The sequence below is a fragment of the Pogoniulus pusillus genome, chromosome 28 (assembly GCF_015220805.1).
Source record: "Pogoniulus pusillus isolate bPogPus1 chromosome 28, bPogPus1.pri, whole genome shotgun sequence".
Lineage (NCBI taxonomy): Eukaryota > Metazoa > Chordata > Aves > Piciformes > Lybiidae > Pogoniulus > Pogoniulus pusillus.
The window spans coordinates 7,918,185-7,940,676 of NC_087291.1; the positions used below are offsets into that span (position 1 = coordinate 7,918,185).

At 38.9% G+C, this 22,492-nt stretch overlaps 1 protein-coding gene across 3 annotated transcripts in view; it reads left to right on the forward strand.

Annotated features, from left to right (window-relative positions):
• SKAP2 (src kinase associated phosphoprotein 2) overlaps nt 1–22,492 on the forward strand; it is a 128,034-nt gene that overhangs the window by 96,110 nt on the left and 9,432 nt on the right. For 2 of the 3 annotated variants that reach the window (XM_064166961.1, XM_064166963.1), the window contains one exon: nt 19,003–19,115. In XM_064166961.1, coding sequence (XP_064023031.1) covers nt 19,003–19,115 — 113 coding nt within the window. Of the gene's footprint in view, nt 1–19,002; nt 19,116–22,428; nt 22,478–22,492 lie in introns of all 3 variants that reach the window. The other variant, XM_064166962.1, reaches the window with a different exon arrangement.

Here is a 22,492-nt window from a genome sequence, read left to right on the forward strand (position 1 = left end):
TTCATGAAAATACTCAAAAGAGTGAAAGCTTCTGAATTGTTTTTTTTTTGGTCAATGTGCAGTTAATGATCAACACAGAAAATGCAAAAGAAAAAAGTCTTGGTAGAACATTTTAAAAGGACTTGTAAGAGAAGCATCTGGGAGCCAGACTTTTCTTGTGGAAACGTGCCAACAACTGTATTGTGTTTCCTTTCACTAAAGTGAGCTATGCTGAAATGCCTTCTCTTCTGTCCCTTTTTTTTTTGTGGGGAGTAAGTTCATTTCTGGAATCAGACTATAAATGTGAATACTTTAACCCTGCAGATTATGAAGGAACATTACATGGTTAAATGAGATGCTTGCTTTATGAGTTCTATGTATGTAAGTACTATGTCAAATCACATTTGTTGCAATTAGGAAGATGTACTTTTCAGAGCTGGCTTTTAAATGTAAATCTTGCTGCAGATGAACAAGTATGGGAAACTTTAGTTGGCATTTACAGACTTCTTTTTTTCTATCACATAAATATAAGCCCAAGAAATACAACCCCTCTATGTGGTTGTCAAATAACACTGTAGTACAGAGTTGTGTAGTATAGATTAGTTAATTGAATATTTGATTGCCAGATGTATTTACATAGAGGACTATTTATATTTTCTGGGTAGGTTTTAATAGCCACCACATTTATTTTAGCAAAACATTTTAATAATAAGGTTTATAAAATGTCATGTCGAGCACTTGACCTATTTACATAACTAAGAGCTATTATGGGTTAAGAGAGCTAACAAATTTAATTTAGTTACAGTGGATTCACATAAATCTTTATTGTGTTTATATGTAAGGGCCTACTTATGTGCATGCCACATGTATTTAGGCAAGGAATCTCTAGTGCAGATTTTTGTGAACCTACAATACAACCATGGAGTCAGCTTCAAAATCACTGTTTGTTTTTTTCCCTCTGAGCTACTAAATTGCTTTCTGTCCAATAATTGCAACTCCTTTTTTTTGGAGACTGAAGAGGGCCAGTAGAGGAGACATTTCATATTACTCAATTAGACGAGCATAGAATCAACCAGGTTGGAAGAGACCTCCAAGATCATCCAGTCCAATCTATCACCCAGCCCTGTCCAGTCAACTAGACCATGGCACTAAGTGCCTCATCCAGTCTCTTCTTCAATGCCTCCAGGGATGGCAACTCCACCACCTCCCTGGGCAGCCCATTCCAATGGCAAATCACTCCCTCTGCCAACAACTTCCTCCTAATATCCAGTCTAGACCTCCCCTGGCACAACTTGAGACTGTGTCCCCTTGTTCTATTGCTGATTGCCTGGCAGAAGAGACCAACCTCACCTGGCTACAACCTCCCTTCGGGTAGTTGTAGACAGCAATGTAGAAACTCTAAACCCCAGAATCTGAGGCCTGTTAAAAGCAGTATTTTAAAGTATTTTATTTCTTCTTTGAATATCTAAGTACAGATTTAGGCAAGATGCCTTTTGCCTTGATTTTGTATGCCAAATTGGAGACTTTAGGAACATCTAGAAGTGAAGGCAAAATTGTGCCTTTGTTGAAGTTAACATCATCTTGACCTGCAGAGATACTTCTGTTCCAGTGTGAAAACTGTTCTTTAATCTCTTAATATCAAACCCCCAAACTTTTTCAAGAATTCCTGATAAAAATTAAGGACTTTGTGAGGATCTGGATGTTGAAGTCACTCATGGAATTTTCACCTTATTTGATGGTTCATCAAATATCTTTTTTGTCTTCTGGCTTTCATATGTTGTAACTCAGCGTATAGGAATAAACAGATCTAAGAGGCTTGATATCTGGAAACAAATCTCTGAAATAATGACTTTAATTGTAAATATGAAGTGTCTATGAATATAAAAACAGGAAAAGAATGAGTGAGTTTCTGGAAGTGTCTCTGTAATTTCTTTTATTCTTCATTATAATTAGTGTGTGCATATCCACAGTTGAACTTGCTTATGATGACCTTTCTCTTTTCTCTTGAGAAGAGTTATTGTTATCAGGTCTTTCCTTATGAAGAAATAAAAAGGTCACTGCAAACCCCATCCTGATTTCAATGCAGTGCACACTGCACTTTGGCATATTTATATTGAATTTTATTAATAATAATTAGATCATTTTGTCAAAGGAATTTTAGTATTCTAATATTAGACATTGCACATGGTTCTTTTGCTTTCTCCATCCTTTTCTCCATCCTTTTCTTTATTGGTATTGCTATTTTTTAATCTCCTTTAACCTTAAATTGTTAGTGTTGATTCTTTTGCATCTGTGTTTGTCCAAGAAAAAAGAGAAAAGATAATATAGGGAATGTAAAGTTGTTGTGTTGGGGTTGTGGTTTGTGGTTTTGGTGGTTTTTTTGGTTTGTTTGTTGGGGTTTTTTTTAAGATTAAAAGTTATTTAGTGTTTGAAAGACTAACACTAGGAACTGTAGAGTGAAGGGAATGCAGCTGTCACTGAAAACATAACTGAAGATTGTTTATCTGCATGGAGAACTCCAAGCAGGAAACTGAGCTAATATTACTGGCTAATATATTCCTAACTAGCACCAGGAATTGCTTGTATACCTCTGTGGATTGTTCAGGTGTCATTCAAGTGACTGAGCATGTTTTTCTCTTCATTGTGTTACTTTTAAAGCCTGAAGTGCTTTAAGAAACCAGCAACTTTCATACTAACTTCTGTAGTAAAAGAACAGAATTTGTGGGGTCTGAAGAGGACATAGTCTTTACATGAATTGGTTTTGATTACAGAAAGGAGCAAGGGCAGGGGAGTGGGACACTTGTCAAGGGGAAAGGAAAGAAAGAGTAGAAGTGCTAGCATATATGTCAGGTTTCAATAAGTAGGGAAGGTAAGGAAAGCAAAGCAAGCTCTTGCATTTCCTGACAAGTTGCTAAACTTATGGATGGTAGGGTGAGATGATCCACTTTGCAGCAACTGTGAACAACCTTGCCAGCAATGCTCCATCATCTCTCTCGTGTGAGAGTATCTTCTTCCTCCAAGGATGGAGATGCATTCTTTGAACACTTAACCTTCATCCTTTCTGTTAGAAAAAAGTATTTAGTCACTTGTTTTCTTACAGTAAATTAGTGAGAGAACAAATAGTATCTTCCTGCTTTTAAAAACATGTTCCTTTAATCCATTGCCCTAGTATTGTTTGTGCAGATAGATGGGTATGTGTGTGATAATATAGGAGAAATACAGTGGCTTTTTCACAGATGTATTAAGAAAGAGATTTTTCTAATCAAATAGTTTGCCAAATGTGTAAATTTCTCTCTACTACTTCACTCTTAGCATTTTTCAGAGCAATAGTTATATGCTCTGAAAAATATTCTTCTACACAGGACTGGAGAATTGCAGCCTTAATGTGTGTTTTGAATTTATCCTTAGTGGGACTGCAGATTTCTTTTTTGCTAGTTTTGTTTACTTCACTCTCTAATTTAGCAAATGCTTTCTCTTCATAAAATAAGCATTTTGGAGTTAATGTTATATCTACTTTGTCTTTGTGGTTTTGATTAAGCCAAACTATAACATATGCTTAGAATCACTGAGTGGTGTCACAGGAAGGTTGCTTTAAGAGAGGCTTCTCCCCCCCCCCCCCCCCCGAAAATGGCTAAGTGACATGCTTGGACTCCAGAATCACTTCTACTTCTCGCCTCCTTTTCCTGCAGCATTGATCCTGAGTTAATTTATAACAAAATCTGCTAATCTGTTCTGTGAGGGTGATGAGGTAGCTTTTCCAAGGTCTTTTCAATAGAAGGCAGTGCTTAATTTTTATCTTAGGTGGCTAATTTGCTTATTCAGACTGCTCACACAATTTGGAGCAATAGTGGTGCACAGTAGCATCGTTTCAAGATACAAAGAGGGCAACTGAGGGGAAAAAAGAAGTGCAGGCTTTCTCAAAGAATTCAGGAAACCTCACATCTGGAGACTTGGCAAGATCTGGACAAAACTGAATCATTTGAGCTAATCCTCTTCTGTAAAGTCATTAACTTCAGCTGTCTCATATGTGAACTATTAAAATGCACACAGCCTTATAAACTGCTGCTGAGCAGCTTACTATGGACTACCAGAAGAAGCCAAATGCTGTTTCCTAGAAACTTGATCTTTCAGAGTTAAAGCAGGGTGTTAGACGAAGCAATTTCCAGTGGCCCCTTCTATCTCAAAGTATTTATTGATTTGAGCTTTTTCACTTTGTACAGCCAATGCTATTTATTTGAGGCCATTGGGAGGTCAGTACACTGTCAATAGTAATAGCAGACTTCTGTTTCTGTCTACTGGTTGGGCAGAGAGGTGTGTAAACTTGAATTACTCATTTGAGAATTTAAATAATGTCTGATTTCAATGATCTGATTTGAATTTGCACCAAAGAGTGATAGTTGGAGGTCACATCCAGTTTAGCTGGCAGGATATTCAAGTTAAACCTTTTGCCTCCATCTTGGAGTCAGACTTGGATCACATGGGTTGGAAAGAGTTTAGTTGTCTCTAACTAAAACTAAAGCATCTCAATGTATTTAGTAGTTTTCATTAAAATGTGTTTTTTTTTATGCTGTTCATAACCTGAAGATCTCTTCCTGTGTTCTGTTGCAATACAACTGCCTGAACTACAATTCTCATCGTACTTCCGAGCACAGTAGTGATAATTTGTTCAGATGCAGCTTCTGCATCTGAAGAGATCACCTCGTATGCAATCCCATTGGTTAGGCTTGCATTTCTGTGACTGATTTCTGCCTCTTCTGCTTGAGTTGTGGAAATTTAAAAATATTTAATATATTTTTTTTCCTTGTCATGTAGGAATAGAACTATAGCTCGAAGTGCAGGGTGCTGCACTTTGGCCACAACAACTCCATGCAGAGATACAGGCTGGGGTCGGAGTGGCTGGAGAGCAGCCAGACAGAGAGGGATCTGGGGGTGCTGATTGATACCCACCTGAACATGAGCCAGCAGTGTGCCCAGGTGGCCAAGAGAGCCAGTGGCATCCTGGCCTGCATCAGGAATGGTGTGGTCAGCAGGAGCAGGGAGGTCATTCTGCCCCTGTACTCTGCACTGGTTAGACCACACCTTGAGTACTGTGTTCAGTTCTGGGCCCCCCAGTTTAGGAGGGACATTGAGATGCTTGAGCGTGTCCAGAGAAGGGCGACGAGGCTGGGGAGAGGCCTTGAGCACAGCCCTACGAGGAGAGGCTGAGGGAGCTGGGATTGGTTAGCCTGGAGAAGAGGGGGCTCAGGGGTGACCTTATTGCTGCCTACAACTACCTGAGGGGTGGTTGTGGCCAGGAGGAGGTTGCTCTCTTCTCTCAGGTGGCCAGCACCAGAACGAGAGGACACAGCCTCAGGCTGTGCCAGGGGAGATTTAGGCTGGAGGTGAGGAGAAAGTTCTTCACTGAGAGAGTCATTGGGCACTGGAATGGGCTGCCCGGGGAGGTGGTGGAGTCGCCGTCCCTGGAGCTGTTCAAGGCAGGATTGGATGTGGCACTTGGTGCCATGGTCTGGCCTTGAGCTCTGTGGTAAAGGGTTGGACTTGATGATCTGTGAGGTCTCTTCCAATCCTAATAATACTGTGATACTGTGATACTCAGTTCAAGCTGTTGGGTGGTAATTAGCTGACCCATAGGAGTAAACCAAGAATTGTCCTCTCTTCTGTCTGTAATGCTTACATTTGCATTCTATTTTCTAACTAGCAACCAGCTTCTTTCCCACTTCTGTCAGTGTTCTGGAGGCATTTTCACCCCCAAACTATGTACACCAGTATAACCAGCTGGAGTTTTAATAAACTGATAGCCTGTTTCTGTCTCCCTGCATACCACACCCCCCACACCCCCTGCCGCTGGAGAATAGAACATTCAGCAGCATTTCAGAACTGTTTTCATTTGTTTACAGAGTGCCACTGGGAATACAGGGTGAAATTTCAAGCAGTTGTGTGTAAATCTTCCAGTAATCTGTCATTTCCAGTAGGAACTAGGGGAAAGGGACAAATCTGTGGGAATTACTGGAGGATTATTGCAGCTAGAGTTTTGCTGCTTGGATTTGAAGATCTCTTCCCACAGAAGAGGATAACCTTGTTATTAAGAGGTGGATATAGAGTCTAAAAGAAGACAGCAGAAAGGAAAATCCCTGCCATTAGAAATACACCAGGGCAAATAAGCTTTGGATCAAGCAACACATGGAGGATTTCTGGGATTTCAAGGTGCTTAGGCTAAAACCCCCTAAGAGTTTGGGTGAAGTGCAGAGGCATGTACAGGTGTGAATGTAGGGAGAATGCTGTGGAGGACCCCCCTCCCCCAAGCTGGGGAGCACTGTTCTTGGGTAAAGCAACTTGCTGGCCATGCATAAAACAAGTGTGATCCCAGATGACCTCCAGCTCTTGTTACTATCACTAGCAGAAGTTTGGCCACATTATAAAAATGCTTTTGCTCTTGAATGTCATTTATTTATTGTTCCTTCTTTGGTGTGATGGTTTGGGTGTTCCCCACCCCCACACACTCTGGAAAAATCACCCAGACTAGGCTCAGTTGATATGGAAATTGATTGAAGCTTTATAATTACAGCTTAGCACAATATACAAGCAGATACTTGTAATATATACAGCTATATACAAGTTAAAAAGTAATACAGACACACAACAACCCTCCCAGAGTCCCCAGGAGGGGCTCCCAACCACCCTTCCACCTTCTCCCCACCCGTCTACCTTACCCCAGACTGTGCTTTATGCTCAAGGTAGTTTGGAGGGTTGGCCAGAGAGGTTAGGTTGCAGATGGATTAGTCAGGCAGGTTAGACAGAGAAGTGCAGCCCAAAAAGCCCAGAGAGAGACAATCCTATATACGTTTATGTTCTTATACATCTCAGCAAGCCTATGAGTGCAGTAGCCATCACTATTGTTTGCTTTTCACAGCCTATAACCTAATTCTTCTCACCAAAACATCCCAGCTAGGCTCAAAGTAGCACATTTGGAATTGTTAGATGTTGCTCTGTACAAATGATCTCATTTGTAGGAAAGCCAGTTGCCATTTTTTTTTTTTTTTTTTTTTTTAAGATTATGTAGCTGGATTGATTTATGTTCCTTATTAGAGTAATAACCAATCTTTTATGAGTTAAGTCAACTTATGAAATTACAGGTCCAGGAGAAAAAGCTTGTGACTCCTCCTCATAGTAGGCATTTTTCATGTTTGTAAGTTCATGCAACAGAACAAGGGGACACAGTCTCAAGTTGTGCCAGGGGAAGTCTATGCTGGATGTTAGGAGGAAGTTGTTGGCAGAGAGAGTGTTTGGCATTGGAATGGGCTGCCCAGGGAGGTGTTGGAGTCACCATCCCTGGAGGTGTTCAAGCAAAGACTGGCTGAGGCACTTAGTGCCGTGGTCTGGTTGACTGGGTAGGGCTGGGTGCTAGGTTGGACTGGATGATCTTGGAGGTCTCTTCCAACCTGGTTGATTCTATGATTCATGTTTACTTTTGTGCAGTCATTGTTTTGTAGGAAGAAAAGAAGAAATGTAGAGGAGTTACAGCCTTGTTACCATACCAGTGTGTCTTTTTACTTGTGAAAAGCAGGATAGACCCAGAGTGTTCAGTTTCAACAGAGTTTCTCCTATGCACACCTTTTTGATTGCATGCATCTGTCATCCCTGCTGAGTACAATAATAAAGATACTGTCATTTCTTAAATGATTCATTAATAATACAAGGTTTTGGTTTGATTTTTTGGTTTGTTTGTTTTCTTTTGTGGAGGTGCCTGTCTGATAAGACCTGTTTATGTACTTTGTGATGGTTTGGGTGTTCCCTGCCCCCACACACTTTGGAAAATCACCCAGACTAGACTCAGTGGCTCTGGAAATGGAATGAAGCTTATTATTTATAGCTCAGCACAATATGCAAGCAGATATTTACAGTATATACAGTTATAGACAGAAATATACAAGTTAAAAGGTAACACAGAAACACAACAGCCCTCCCAGAAACCTGAGTCCCCAGAAGGGGCTTTCAACTACCCTTCCACCTTCTCCTACCCCTCTCTACCTTACCCCAGATGTTACCTTGTGCCCTGGTCAGCCAGGGGGTTAGGAAGCAGGTGGATTAGTCACAAAGAAAGCAGGTTAGGTTAGAGAGGGAGAGATGCAGCCCAAAGCCCAGACAGAGAGCATCAGTGTTATCTGTGTTCGTGTTCTTATACATCTCAGCAAGCCTATGAGTGCAGTAGACATCACCCTTGTTTCCCTTTCACAGCCTGTAATCTAATTCTTCTCACCAAAACATTCTAGCTAGCTTCAAACTAGCACATACTTCTAACCTTCTGACTCTGCAATTTCAAATGTATATTACTGTGCATTACATGTGTGGGATTGCTTCTATCGTTATGAAATAGGTGAAAGATTAGTTCACTGCAGTAGTTTATATCTGAACTGATCAAAAATATCTTCCAACAGTTTTTTTTTAAGCAATATGTGGTTGGAATAACAACTTTACATGTTGTAGAGTTCCATGACGCAGCTGAGAGGCATGTAAGTATGAGCTGCTTATTTGCAAGAAGCTTCCAGATTTGCAATATGATCACTATGGAAACCACACAAAGAAAACCTTATAACCATCTGTGTGGTTTAGTAGTTTCTGGTGTGTTGCTGAGATGTTTTTTGTTTACTGTTATTGAAGTGTTGAATAGATTATGTTAATCCACAAACTGAGATTATCTGAGGTATAAACTAGCATTGTGCAATGACAATGTGCCAGTGACTAGAAGACAGTAAACCACCAATTAATAATGGCATTAAATTAGTCTCATGTGCAAGGATGATCAAGTAATGTATTAGTAGAGGAAACAGCAAAGTTTATGCGTATTTATCATGGAGATACCACATTCCATTGAAGGAATGCACTATTGAAGCCAAGCTCTTATCCATTTTGTACTCAAGTAGTCTGATTTGTTCTTTTCTCCCCCTTTCCCTTTAAGAAAAAGAAATTGGAAGGAAAAATAAAAGGAATGGATTAATGTGAAAAACAGCTAGGGTAAATTTCATTCTTCACGTTTTAAATTGTGTGGATGGTAAAATCACCTAGGACTGGGGGATCATTCTTCTGTTTTTCCCTCAGACTGTAAATAAGTAAATTATTGTCAACAGTTTTCATGGACTAACTGAAAAACCCATAACAAATAACTGTTAGGTTCTTGTTGCTTTAGCACTGAAAGAATTCTGTAGGTTGTTTGCCCTTAGAGTCTCTGAGTACCGGAAAAGAGTATGGGACATAACCTGTATCTCAAGGGCTCTCTGGATCTACAGCTCTGGAAGAGTTCACTACTTTGATTAGTGCTGATCCATCTCATTTTAACAGAGAGAAGATAGAGAAGAATATGTTTTTCACTGCAGTGGTAGTGAAAGTGTGAAGAAGAGGTACAGAGGAAACATTGTACTATATTCTTTTAAATGTCTACATGACTCCTCTTAATGCAGAAAGATTTCTACTGTATTTTGTTCCATTTCAGTTTCTCATCTTTTGGCTCTATTTCATGTTGCAACACAAACTTGAGTATGTTGCATCTGACTACAGCTGTAATTCCTGGGGTAATTGAGGTTGCTGTGTTTAAAGGACATCTCCTGCACATAGTTAATGCTTCAGGACATAGTACCAGAAAGTGCTAGTAAGAACCATAGGTTCTTTCTGACCACCCTAAGCCAAGCCTGTTAAATCTTGCGCCACTGTGAGCATGATTGCATTAGCCAGTAGCATGTACCATTTGCAACAGATTCAGAGAGCTGTTTTGTGTGTGCTGAGGATCTGATGTTCATGCTGTGCTTTAGTCTGGTTCAATGAACTGAATGCTCATTAGCAGCTGGACCATGTTCAGTGTGCTTCTGGAATGCCTCTTTCAGTCTAACTGCACCTGAAAGTTTGTCCTCTCTGTGACAACTCTGTAATGTAAAGCAAAATGGGTAAGAGGGGGTGGCTGAGATTCAAACCAGTATGCTAATAAGGATTCTGTTTGAATATGGGACATTTTCAGTATTCAAAGACATTTCCTCATCTTCAGATAGGTGTCTGATGATGCCTTCTTTCTAGGAAACCTTTTTTTTTCAAGGAGGGGAATGCATATGTTCTGTATTTTAACTTGAAACCACAATGCAGTCTACATGTATTCAGCTGTACCTTGTAAAAACTTAATCTCTTCAACTGTTTTACTTCAGTTGAAATAACCTCTACAAAAGTCACTCCTCAGTGTAAGCTTGTCTTACGACCATGACAGTGATAGAGTTAAAATCCACAGAACGTTCAACACCCCAATTGGTGCTGGTCTAAACGTTCAGTAACATGTAGTATGTACCTTTATTTAATCCCTAGATGATATTCTGTGTTGGATGCAACAGGGTTGTTCTAGGAGAAGGGAGAATTCCTAGAAACTCTGCGTGCTAATGGGATGCTACCTGTGAGCGACGTAGTAGTGGTAGTAGGGAAGTCACAGAATAACAGTGCCTCCTAGTGCTCCAGGCAGCACACGAGAACGTGTGTTTTGCAATTTTATGCTCCAGTTGCAAGTTCTTAAAATAAACAAATGAGTGTACTTGGAAACATGCAACAAGTGGTATGCCAAGTGGGGGAATACGTTTGAATGCAGGAAATAGTTCAGAGTGCTTTGTCTTGTGCCGCAGCCTCAGATTTTCCTCATGCTATTGTTATTCTGTTTTCTTTTCTTGGCTTAAAGAATGGTTTATATTAATCTTGATCAGGTTTTTAGCTAGTCAGGAGTTAGAGAGAAAAAAAACTCTTGCTGGCTTAGTAGCAGAATTTCAAAGCTCTTTGTAGGGTGAATCTCATGATGTAATAGTTGTAGGACTGTGTGTATAGGTTAGCAGCAGTTACGCAGACTCATTTCAACAGGTCTGCTCTTGTGCTTTAAACATCTGCTTTAATGTTAGCAGGAACAGTCTTGTGGATAGATTACATTTTTACAAGCCTAAAAATCCTTTAAACTGTTGATATAAAATGTGCTCTTTGTCAAAGTAGATAGGCAATTACATAAAAGTTGCACAATAAGGAACACTTTAAGAGCTCTGAGTTCTTATCTGTTGCCTGTCATTAACAAAATATCAAAATTACTTGCTGAAATGTGTTCCTTAAGAAGCAGCATGAATATCTGTGTAAGATGTGATGAGTAGCAAAGCTGAATAGCTTAGAAGTATGAAAAGTCCAATTCTTTTTTGAGAAGTGGGTTTATCAATATTCTATTTTCTCATTTGGTACAGAGACTTTGTAAGTTTTGATATACTGTAAAGGTCAAGATAAATCTTTTTCTACCTCCCTATGAACCTAAAGAAAGAATACAGCTGAAAGTCCTCATGGTTTGTTCCTTTTTTTTGCCTCATCAACAGAAATGTTGACTGTGAAATGTCAGGAGCCAGATCTTATGTCGCTGTACTGATTGGAGTGTGGATTTACTTAAGTGAGAGTGTGGGCATGAGAGTTTTTCTCTGCCAGACAAGGAGCACCAAGCACATCTTTCAAAACTGCTGGTGGGGATTTCAATGTTTGGATGCTTCTAGCCACAAAACATGCTTTAGAGCTGAGTGCTGCCAGAGTTTTTCATTTATTGTCTCCTAGACTTGCACTGAGTTGTTTTATACAGTCCAACTTGCTTAAGACCATGGTCAGATGCATTAGGCAGGAGCATGGCATCTGTAATGGCTGTGTCCCTATCATACAGGTGTCTAGCTAGTGTGTTTGCATGACTATGTTGAAGGTAAGATGTCCTCTGCCTTCTCTGCATACTTTTCTGAAGAACTTCTGTATTCTTGAATGGGTCTGGGATACTTTTTCAATCCCTCTTTCCCTTCCTTACCCTGGCAAGAAATGTACATGTCAGGATAAGACAGAATAAAACCCTCATTCTAATTGTCTCAGAATGACTGAAAAACAGATGAACTGCAGCTCTATATTATCACATTCAGAGCAGAGTGAAAAGGGAAACAGATGTTCACAATTGAGATGTTGAAAGAAAGCTCTTGGAGTGTTTGGATGAGTGGGGGAAACCAGAGAAACAACAACATTCCAACTTCTGTACAAGTGCAAAATAGTAAACAGGGCTTAGTATTTGGAAATTTGGAGTGTGGCTTTCAGACTGGTGTGGGCTGTAACTTCTATCAGCTGAGGTGTCCTGTCAGAGTTTCATTTGCAGTTACACGTTTTGCAAAAGAAGGTGTTCCATCAGAGGCTGAAATGCTTAGAAAACTGAGCCAGGAGAAAGTTACAGTCTTTCAGGTAATTAAAATCTTGCCTCTTTATTTTGCATATGCACTTTCTTTGTACCTTTCTTTTCTTGTCTCTTCCCTTTGCTGTTTTAAAATAATGTTTTTACAGCTCTGTAAATCTGTCTCTTTCACCTGGGTGTTTGATGGCAGCAGAACTGCTTAGCACCACTTAGGATGCATGAAAACCACTTGAGAAGGATTTATAAAGTAAGCCAATTTATACAAGGTATTCCTTCCTGAATTACTTTGTAATGACTCAATTAGCTTTCATTTCTGCACAAAGGAGATTTAGTTGCATAAATTAGCTTATCATCATTGAGGAAGTGTCACTGCTAAAGGACAGTTTATAGATACAACATGCAGTTGCTGTCAAACCTATAAGAATGTAATATAGACATCTGTGTATACTTTGTGCTTGAGCAGAACAGACTTCTGCCATTCAGACACTAACAGGGGACAACAAGTTGCCCAAGGGACTGGCAATGTAGACGTCTCTGAAAAGGTCAACTTGACACAGGCTCTGACAATCGACCCAAAGCTCTGTCTTCTTTGATAAAAATCAGATAAACTTAAGACCACTAATTGATCTGCAGCCTGTTTAAATGTTGGCCATGCATATCTTCATTGCATATGATTACCACAGAAAGCAAATGAATTGGGTAAGAAATGCCAGAGTCCAGTGACAGCAGCATAAAAATTGGGAAAGGACACGAACGCCCAGAAAGGCTATGAAGGATATTCTCTGGCTTTAGCTTGGCAAACTGCCTTTGTGCTAATTATCTCTGGGACTGAAAAAATAACTGCAAACACCATGTGAAAAACACATGGCCAGGCAACTTTTCTTGACATGAAGGTATTTCCAGTTATGCATAAAAACAAGATATATATGTGCTTCAAGGGCACAGACCTTTAGATAAACTATTAGTTATTTGACACAGCAAGTTGAGAAGACTTGCTCTTATCAGACCCTACTGCTTTTTTAGTTCTGCTGCATTGTAACTGTGACCTGCATTGACACGCAATCTGGCTCTCCTTCCCCCATCATACATAGTACACATAATTCTTTCAGGGCTGTCAAGGAAAGGGTGGGCAAGAAGAGTTCCTTTAGGAAGTAGCTCTGCAGTGCTCTTCCTGTTGAAACATGTGGAGAGGAAACAGAGGCCTGATTTCCTGACCCATACAGGAAAGCAGGAACAGGTTGCTGTGAGTAGTTTTAGGTTGCTTTTCTTGGAAAGGAAACAAGAGCCAAGTCATCAGATGCTGTTAGCATTGTGCTCTGCTAAAAAACATGTGTAAAACAACATGACTCATTACAGTCTTAATATTTAGTACTCATTTAGACATTACGGTAATTATAAGAGCGTGTTGTCATAATGGAGTGTGAGGTCAATCCAATTACAAAGTTGCCAACAGCATTTTTTTTCCCCCTTCTAATGTACCATCTCAGGGTTCTAATTGTTGTTACTCTTAAGAAATCAAAACCCTAGCACATCCATTTATGAAAAGTTTCAGCTGCTATGGGAACAAGCCTATCACATTTGGTAGTGTTTGTGTGATGGTCTTGAAAATACCCTAGCAGTTCTCCCCAGATGTCATGTTAATTTCAAGAAGCAATTTTCTGATGTGATCTTACTTAGTTAAATATTTAACACTGAAAATTTATATGACTTTCAGGGCTGAGTTGACACAGGTATTTCTGATAGGCATCACATCATAAATATCTAACCAGGCTGGTTAATTTTTCATGATTTTCCACACAAACAGTACATGCATTCTTAAAATGAATTTATTGCCTAGCTTTGCTAAACCTGAATTTCACAGCAAATGTTCTGCAAACTGTCTGTGAGTTCAGCCTGGTAAGTGCAAAAAGAAAACTTTCTTTTTTCCTTCCCTTTTCTTGCCCTGACTTAGGTCTACTTCAATTAATTTGCAGACTTGAGTTCTTTTTATGACTTCAGTCTCGATGCTGACTTGCTGCTGGATAGCTTTACATTAATTGCTAGTGACCTAATTATTTAAAGATACCAAAGCACTGAAGAGCTTCAGTTGTATGATATGATGTGCTGGATCTTTCTATTTTGCTGCTGCTAATGGTGGTATAATTATGAGTTCCACAATCACTGTTGCAGTAAATGTCATGTTTTGTGCTGCCTCAGTGTAAATACCTTGATTTAAAAATAAGAACAGTAGGAGAAGGGAAGTGAGAAAGATGATACTGAACAGATTCAGCTAGATTAGTGGCTGAGTCCAAATAAACAGACTGCAGTTATTTTGCCTTTATTTCTCAAATTTCCTGGCATGTGGGAAAAAGGGCAAGTAAGCAACAGGCATTCTTTGCAGTTTAGGATATCATCAGGAGAAACCAATAACTGTTTTCTTTAACACAGCATGTCTCATCTGGGCATTGAGACTCCACACTGAGAGTCTAAATCACTTGTGTAAGACTACTAATTCTGGTAGTGTCAATTTTTAACTTCTCATGTAAGAGTATCAATTCTGCTAGTGTCAATTTTGAACTTCTTGTGTAAGACTACTGATTCTGCTAGTGTCAATTTTGAGCTTCACCTGTCTCTCCACCTTTAAGCCTCAGTAAGGTAAACAGTGAATACATCATCACCAAAAGGTGATACAGCAATTTTCCAGAAGTTCACCTCTTACAAATGTTAAGAAGCCCAGTAATCTTCAAATCTGATGTTATAAACTTCTGAAGAGTCTGATCAGAAGTCATGGAATATGAATCAGTATGGCAAGCTGCTTAATGTGCTAGGCAGCAGACCACAGTGGTGAAAGGAAACCACATGCATGTTCCTTCATTCCACAAGCAATGCATAAGCATTTCACTACTAGCTCTCACTCACTACCATAGTAGGATTTGTTTAGTTGCTGTCAGTGTTAAAATGGAAGATTGATGGAAATCAAGCACACTTAACATTTATTCTAATGTTTTATGTAGTGCAATTCCATACTTGGGCTGTAATTCCTGTTTTTGTTGAGGTCAGGTTTGTTTTCTGCCAGGTTTGTGCTCAGAAGTGACAGGTGTCAAAACTGGCACAAAGGAGGGGGCACAATGGAACAGCCTGCAGATAGATGGGACAGCAAACTACCTCTGAAACATGTACTCTTTATCTCTTCTTCAAAGTTTCTTTCTTCTGTCCATTAAGGCTATTGGAATATTCTTACCAACCCTCCCCACCCTGCCCTGAGTAACCTGTGGGCATTCTTAAGTTTTTCATAGTCTAAAATATTGGAGGTGCATGCTTGAGTAAAGTACATGACAGATTTAAGTCCAGAGTTGTTTACCTTTCTTTCTTCAGGCATGTGTTGTCAGGTGCCAGTATTTTTTAGTGAATGACTTGTTGCCATGGTCTAGCCTTGGGCACTGTGGTAAAGGGTTGGACTTGATGATCTGTGAGGTCTCTTCCAACCTTGGTGATACTGTGATACTGTGAAGCAGTCTTGAGGCTACCATCAGGAAGGCTAGCAAGTGGTGCTGCCTGATCTCTCAATCTCTGAAGTGCTTTCATCAGTCTATTGGACAAAAATATCTGTTCTTCCTATTACTGTTATTGAACAAACAGAGATGGCAGAAGAAAAAGCCACAAGGAATTCTTTGTGGAAGAGTTTTGGAAACTATTAGATAGTTGTTCATCCAGATAGCTGTCCTGGAATGAAAAGAAATATTTCCTGGAGAAACAAACTATCCAAAATGTTCCCCAGCCGTTTCATGTGATTTGTGACATTAAAGGGGTGTAAAAACAAACTGCTTTCTGCTCTCTGCTACACTTTTTAAACCCATGTCTTATTCCTATTTGTGACCATGCCTTTGAAGTGTGACATACTTCAGTTTAGCAGTTATGTAATCACAGTGTTTTTAAGGCACAAACTATTTCACAAGGTATAAGAATGGAGTGTAATTGTGGCAGAGTAATCCTAGCGAATCATTGCCTTTTGAATTTGAACTCTAATGGGCACAGAAGTTCTTAATGCTAAATCCACCAGCTGTTTTCAGGTATTACATGTGTTTAAGAAGCTTCATGTAATTTCACTACTATATAAATGCTAAATTCCTTTGCCCAAGTCTCCTGGTTTTGTTGTATTCAGTTCTTCAGAGGCAATGAAATGAAATTTGGCAGCAGCCTCTCTAACTGAAAGAAGAGCTAAAGTGGCAGAGAATGGACTTGTGTTTTACAGAGGCTTTTGCAGCCTTTTAGTCTTTTGATTCTACCTCTATGTGAAGCACTAGGAGTTGTTTTAGATGTTAGATTCTGAAGTTAAACTTACAATTGGCTTTTATGTGTGTGTGGGTGCACCTACAGAGTCTGCTAGTGGGTATGAGAGGAGATTTCTAATTTGATATTAACACTTCTTGGAAGACCAACATAATTGTTCAGACTTAGAGCAGCACTTTCTGTGTTTTTCATTCCTGTGCTCCCAGTATTCTGGTCCATGGTTTTCCAAGAAAAGTGACATTCTGTTGTAAATAGCTCAGTCTTATATCGAATTTGCATGTGAGGGCACATGGCCATGCTTAGTCTTTGGGCAACATCTTCACTCTAGGAGTAGGTTTATTTTGTTAAACACTTATTTTCTAGTGTTGGGTTACTTTCTCACTTCATTTGGGTTACTTCCCCACTTTAATGCTTAATTAAATACTCATGATGAATATCTAGGATGAAGTTTTTATTACCTGCTGTGGGATGTTCCCCATGTAACACCCATTAGTATTAACAGGAGTTACTTCAGGCACATAAAGGTAAGAACAGACCTTCGATATGGAAAGTAATGATTCATTTCAGTGTAGTTCTAAAGAGGTAAAAATCCTGACTGATGCATTTTAAACCAAATCAAATCGACAGCTGCTGAAAGATATGAAAGGTGTAATACACAAAAATAGCTCTTTTAGCTTTCTTTCTCACATGGGCTTCCATTGTCTTTTATGGGGCAGAGCTGGGAACTGTGGTCAGTGCTGTATCAAAAGACTGAGAAGAGATTCAGATTTAGTATTTATCCCAAATTAGAGATTCAGGTTTAGTATTGGTCACAAATTATTTTGGTGCTAATCTGTCTTGCTGTTTATAATTGTCTAATGCTAAATTGCTGGATAATGAGCTGACAAATGAGAAGGGGCAAAATTTGGAGGTGCTACATTTGAAATGTGTTCTGTCTTGCTCTTGAAATTATTCTTCCTCTTGAAATTATTCTGCCTACACACAGAGAGAAATGAAATCTCTCATTTCTGAATGGTCAGGGGTTTATTATCTTCGTATTGCTGCTTTTGGTGCGAGGACAGAAGAAATTTGTGCACTGGCAGTCAGAATGCCCCCTGGTGCTCTATAGCCAGTGGTAGCTACTAATCACCAGTTCATGGAAAATTAAATGGTGGCTAACTTGTATAGCAGCTTTAAATTGAAGATTGGGACATTTAATTTTATGACAGTCTTGCCATCAAAAGAAGACAGCGCAGAACAGAGATGAAAATGGATGAATAGAAAACAATCTCTTCTTGCTCATACAAAGAAGTATTAAAATTAAAACCAGTATTTGTCAAAACAGGGAAAACCAAATGGAATAGTGCTACGTTTTCTATAGCATTACACTTTGTATCTCTTGGTACTTGATATTTTAGTAGGGTTTTTTCAGTAATAAAGTGAACCAATCATGATTAAATCATAAACTATAAATAATGCTGTAGAGTGCTAATGACATGCAAATGTAACTGGGATATGTTGGAATAACCAGCAAGCCTGCTGTTCAAGGATCATATAACAAAACTAAGATGACAGCCTTGATCCAGCCAGTTCAGTGATATTTATGTTATCAGAATTAGAAGATAGCTTTCCAGTGATGTAAATTATTAGTACATATACATTCTGTCTGGTTAGTGTATACATAATGTAACTGGTCATCTTAGTGGTATTGCTTACATTCTTTTGGCATTAACTCATCACACTCCATTCTCAGGGAATTAAAAACAGGAAATAGTTTGCAGTGTAACAGAAGCACCCAGTGTATTTAACCGTGTGTAAGCACTGTGTTTCAATAGATGTACTCTGTTTTGTAAGTGCATGACAAAGCATTTATTACTGTGTTATTGCCGTATTACAGAGCAGAGAGTGCTAAATAATCAATCAGTTAATGGTCTGTATGGCAGCTTGAACACAGCACATCCATTGTGCTTATGCTGTTAGAAGGATGAGTTTATGACTGTAGTGTAGTTGCATGTTTAGCCAGAGTTTAATGTCCTAAACTGGAGCTGACACAAATATTTTTAAAATGCAGCTTCAGCAACAGTTTTGAAGTTCTCCAGTCTTTCAGAAGGAACAATCAAGGATTATCTCAAATGTTCTCAGAGAAGTTATTTAGCTTCTTTGGAATGGGAGAGGGAGGGGAGACGTATCAGAAAATACTTTGGCTTCTTCTCACAGATGATTATTAATTGTATTCTAGCAGATTTTTCAGTTTCGAGTTGAGATACAAATGTGGCTTGCTGGAAATATATTAATGGAAGAAAAGTAGCTGCTTTAAGTTGCAGCTGGGAAATGCTTTGAAAACCTGTAGCTACGTGTCTTTAAGTGATACAACTTGCCAGTGAAGGGCTTACACGTTAAGCTTGCTTTCCACTTCTGTGGGATGGAGGAGCTGCTTCTAAAAAAGCAGGGGAGGGCTGGTGAGTGTTGAGAAATGTGTGCTAATAAATGGCTCTGTACCAACTGGAGATTTAGTAACTTTAGTCCTTCGGTCTTTATCCTTTTGTAATTGGATGCTGTTTTCATTTCAGAGAGCAAAAGTACCGATTATGCCCATTTCTATCAAGGCTTGTGGGACTGCACAGGAGATTTCCCTGATGAGTTGACATTTAAACGTGGTGATGTTATCTACATTCTCAGCAAGGTACGGGATGCTGCTGTTAAGTTGTTAAAAAGAGAGCCATGGCAGAAGGGCACATTCCCACAGTTCTATTGGGGGAAACTGGCACTCCCTTTCAGATCCTTTGTTTGCAATCAGATATTCACTGCAATTAATTATTTTGTCAAATGAACTATAATCACTTTTAAAGCATAGCAGTGTAACAGGAATTAACTTGAAAGCCTGTTTATTTACTTGTTAAACCTTGGCTACCATTTGTTAACTGGTTTAACAGGAGACAATGTGCATTCTGCTTGTAAAAGTTAACCTTATACAATTCAAAATCATCTTCTATGTTATGGATTTGATTTTTTTTGTTTGTTTCCTGTTTTATATTCCTGGCTGTGCTGATTCTGACTTTTTGTGTGCTTTGCTACAGAAGATGCTTTAGTTTTTTGATGCTTTCATCTTTGTGTGTATGTTGTAATTGTTCTGACAGCTCAGATTCCATATTTGTTTGTTCTGACAGATTTGGGCATTTTTTAATTTGCTGCTTTCCTGCTTGCAAAGTGAATGAGGAATTGAATTCCCCTCATCTAAAGTGATGATAAGCAGTATAAGCATGAAATTTTATTCTGCTTTAATGTTGGCTAGTTTTCTTATTTTTCCTTAACTCCCCCAATAACCCAAGACCTCTCCTAAAAGATCTATCTCATGGTCTGTTGAAGTCTGCTTCTGAACAATTCATCAAAGGAAATTTCTCTTTTCTCCACATGCTACAACAAAACCTGAGCTTTTAAAGTTTTCATTAAAAAAAAAACTAATTAAAATATATGTACAATATATATCTCAAATGTAATTGCTATTCAGTGTAATTAATGCCAAAGATGTCGTAGGTCACTGAAATACACCGGTACATGAAAGCTAAAGGCACCTGTTTGTTTTAGTTTTGAAGTCTTCTGTCTTGTCACAGTTGTTTAAATATTTCATGATACCTTTAATTGTAGTGTTTCCACATAATAAATGTAACAGCTTCTCTTTAAGTAAATTTAAGATTTATGGGTAGAAATATAGCCCTCTATAAAAATATAGAAGATGTATTACTAAATGGTAATGCAACTACTTATGTCTTTTGAGCTATTTCATTGTCACTTAAACTAATAACTGAATTGCATTACTGCTGGCCAGGTAACACTCTTGGATTGGGCAGACTTTCAAGTAGTTACACAGCATTGAAGAATGGTACTAATTTAAAATAACCACCTCTTCCCTCTCTTCCTCCCCCCCCAAAAAAAAAAAAGCCCATGTACAAACAGATTCCATTGCACAAGTTTAGCAACTTGTGCTCTTCTAGTACAACATGGGGACTAGAAAATCTTCAGCTTGTAGGTGAAAAAAAAAATCAACTGCTGTTCCTTCCCCCAGAGCAAGGAATTTGATTTACAAAAAACGGAGCAGAATAGAAAAACAGTAGCTTAAGCTGTCCTCTGTATATCAACTGTCTTGTGGTCGTGCTGTGATTAATCCATTCTCGGTCCTTGCAACAGGCTTGCTGCTGCTGCAGAGATATAGAGCCTCTCTCTTTGGGAATGATTTCTACTCCAAAATACAGCCCAGAAAATTCAACCCTGTTTCTCTTAAAGATTGTTACAGCTTTTTCAGGAAAAAAAAAAAAAAAAAAAAAAAAAAAAAGAGCGTTGGCCACTACTGTCAGCTCTGAATTTAGGGTCCCTGGAGGAGGAAGTGCCAGAGAATCATACATCTTAACCCTGCACTTGATTCAGTTTCAAGGCCTGACCATTTACGAGTCCTTTGTCTGATAAGTGAAAATACAACCAAAGGAAAAGTGAACCTAACCATCCTGGGAAGCGGGTCAAGACTTTTTCTTCCAAAGCCTGTTTCCTAAGGCACTGCATTAACGCTTGGATGGTGTGGCAGTCGGTGGGAACGCTTGGCTTTTTAATTTATCCGCACCATCTAGCGGCCGCAAGCGAGAGATGCAGGTGCTGCCAGGAGGGGATGCGAATGGCTCCAAAATGGTGTCATAAATTCAGCTCCAGCTTGAACCTAGCTATGGCTTTATTGCCTTTCTATCATGTGGCAGCTAGGTAGGCACATTACTCTTGGAAATCACATTTTGCTGATAAGGAAGTAAGCACAGGTAGAGCAGCGTTACGGTCGGAAAGGTGAAGCATCACCAAAATAGCAAACGTATCGTTGCAACACGTAGTAGTGCTTTGTTTTACAATTAAATATAAATGATGTAGCCTGCTCTTGACAAATGTGGCAAGACAGATATTTGTCTCTCCTAGGAACAGTTATGCCAGAGCAGTATGTTTTTACCTGCTTTTTTAACATATCTTTGTAGAAATGAGGGGGAAACCGACTGTTTAATTTCTGAGAAATGAGATAATTGGCACCACAGAAGTAATTATGACCAGTTTAGCAAATTCTGGCATTGATGCAATGTAAATAAAGCGAGAGGAGGAATATGTTGCATGTAAGTTTCTAAGTGAATGCCTTGTAGAAGATTGAGCATAGTTTCCGTTTGGCAGCATTTACTTCCTAAAAGTAGCTAAGCACTGTGCAAAGATAAACCCTTTGTAATTTGCTTTAAACTGAGCATCCAAATTCAGTGTTAATGCAACGAGCATGATTTGCCTGCTTACACTCTGGTAGTACAAATGCCTGTGCTTGACTGGTGTAATTACTGTAGAAAAGCGTGTTTTTCTTGTTTTAGAGGTGCATTCAGGAGCTCTTTTCCCTATTACCTAAATATTTATGTCTGTTGTGGCTTTTCAGCTGGTACCAAAGGCAAAAAAAAAAAAAAAAAAAAAAAAAAAGCCTTCAAAATTCTGTCTAAGTTTTTCTGTGTTTGGGAGTTTCCTTCAAAAAGCCATGGTTTTATTTGCAGCAGAATTAACAGAACTGCTGCAATAATCATTGTTAACTTTTATGTAAAGAATAGGTAAATTTTGAGGTTAATTCATCAGGGTATTTATGCAGATAAACTCTTGCAATTTTAATTTCTAGCATTCTTCAGTATTATATTCAAGTAGTTTTTATAACTTATCCCTGAATCTTATGAGCTTTCAGGAAAGTATACCCAGCTCCCTTTATGCAATAGAAAACTTTTCATAGCTTCACTGATACAGGTTGATATTGATACTGGTGCAGTTAATATGACTTCTTAGTCAATATTAACTATTACAAATGCAATACGTGGGCATCCTTCTTGCTAAGGAGATGATTGCTCTCAACTCCTGCTCATTTATGGGCTCACCTTTACTTTCAAGACCGTATGATAAATGGGGAAACAAGCTGTGATGTAACAATCCTTTTTATAAATCTTCCATAGCTCTACTCAAGAAATCAATTTCCAGAAACAAAGGCAACTGTGAGTAGAGGTAGCTCTAATTTTT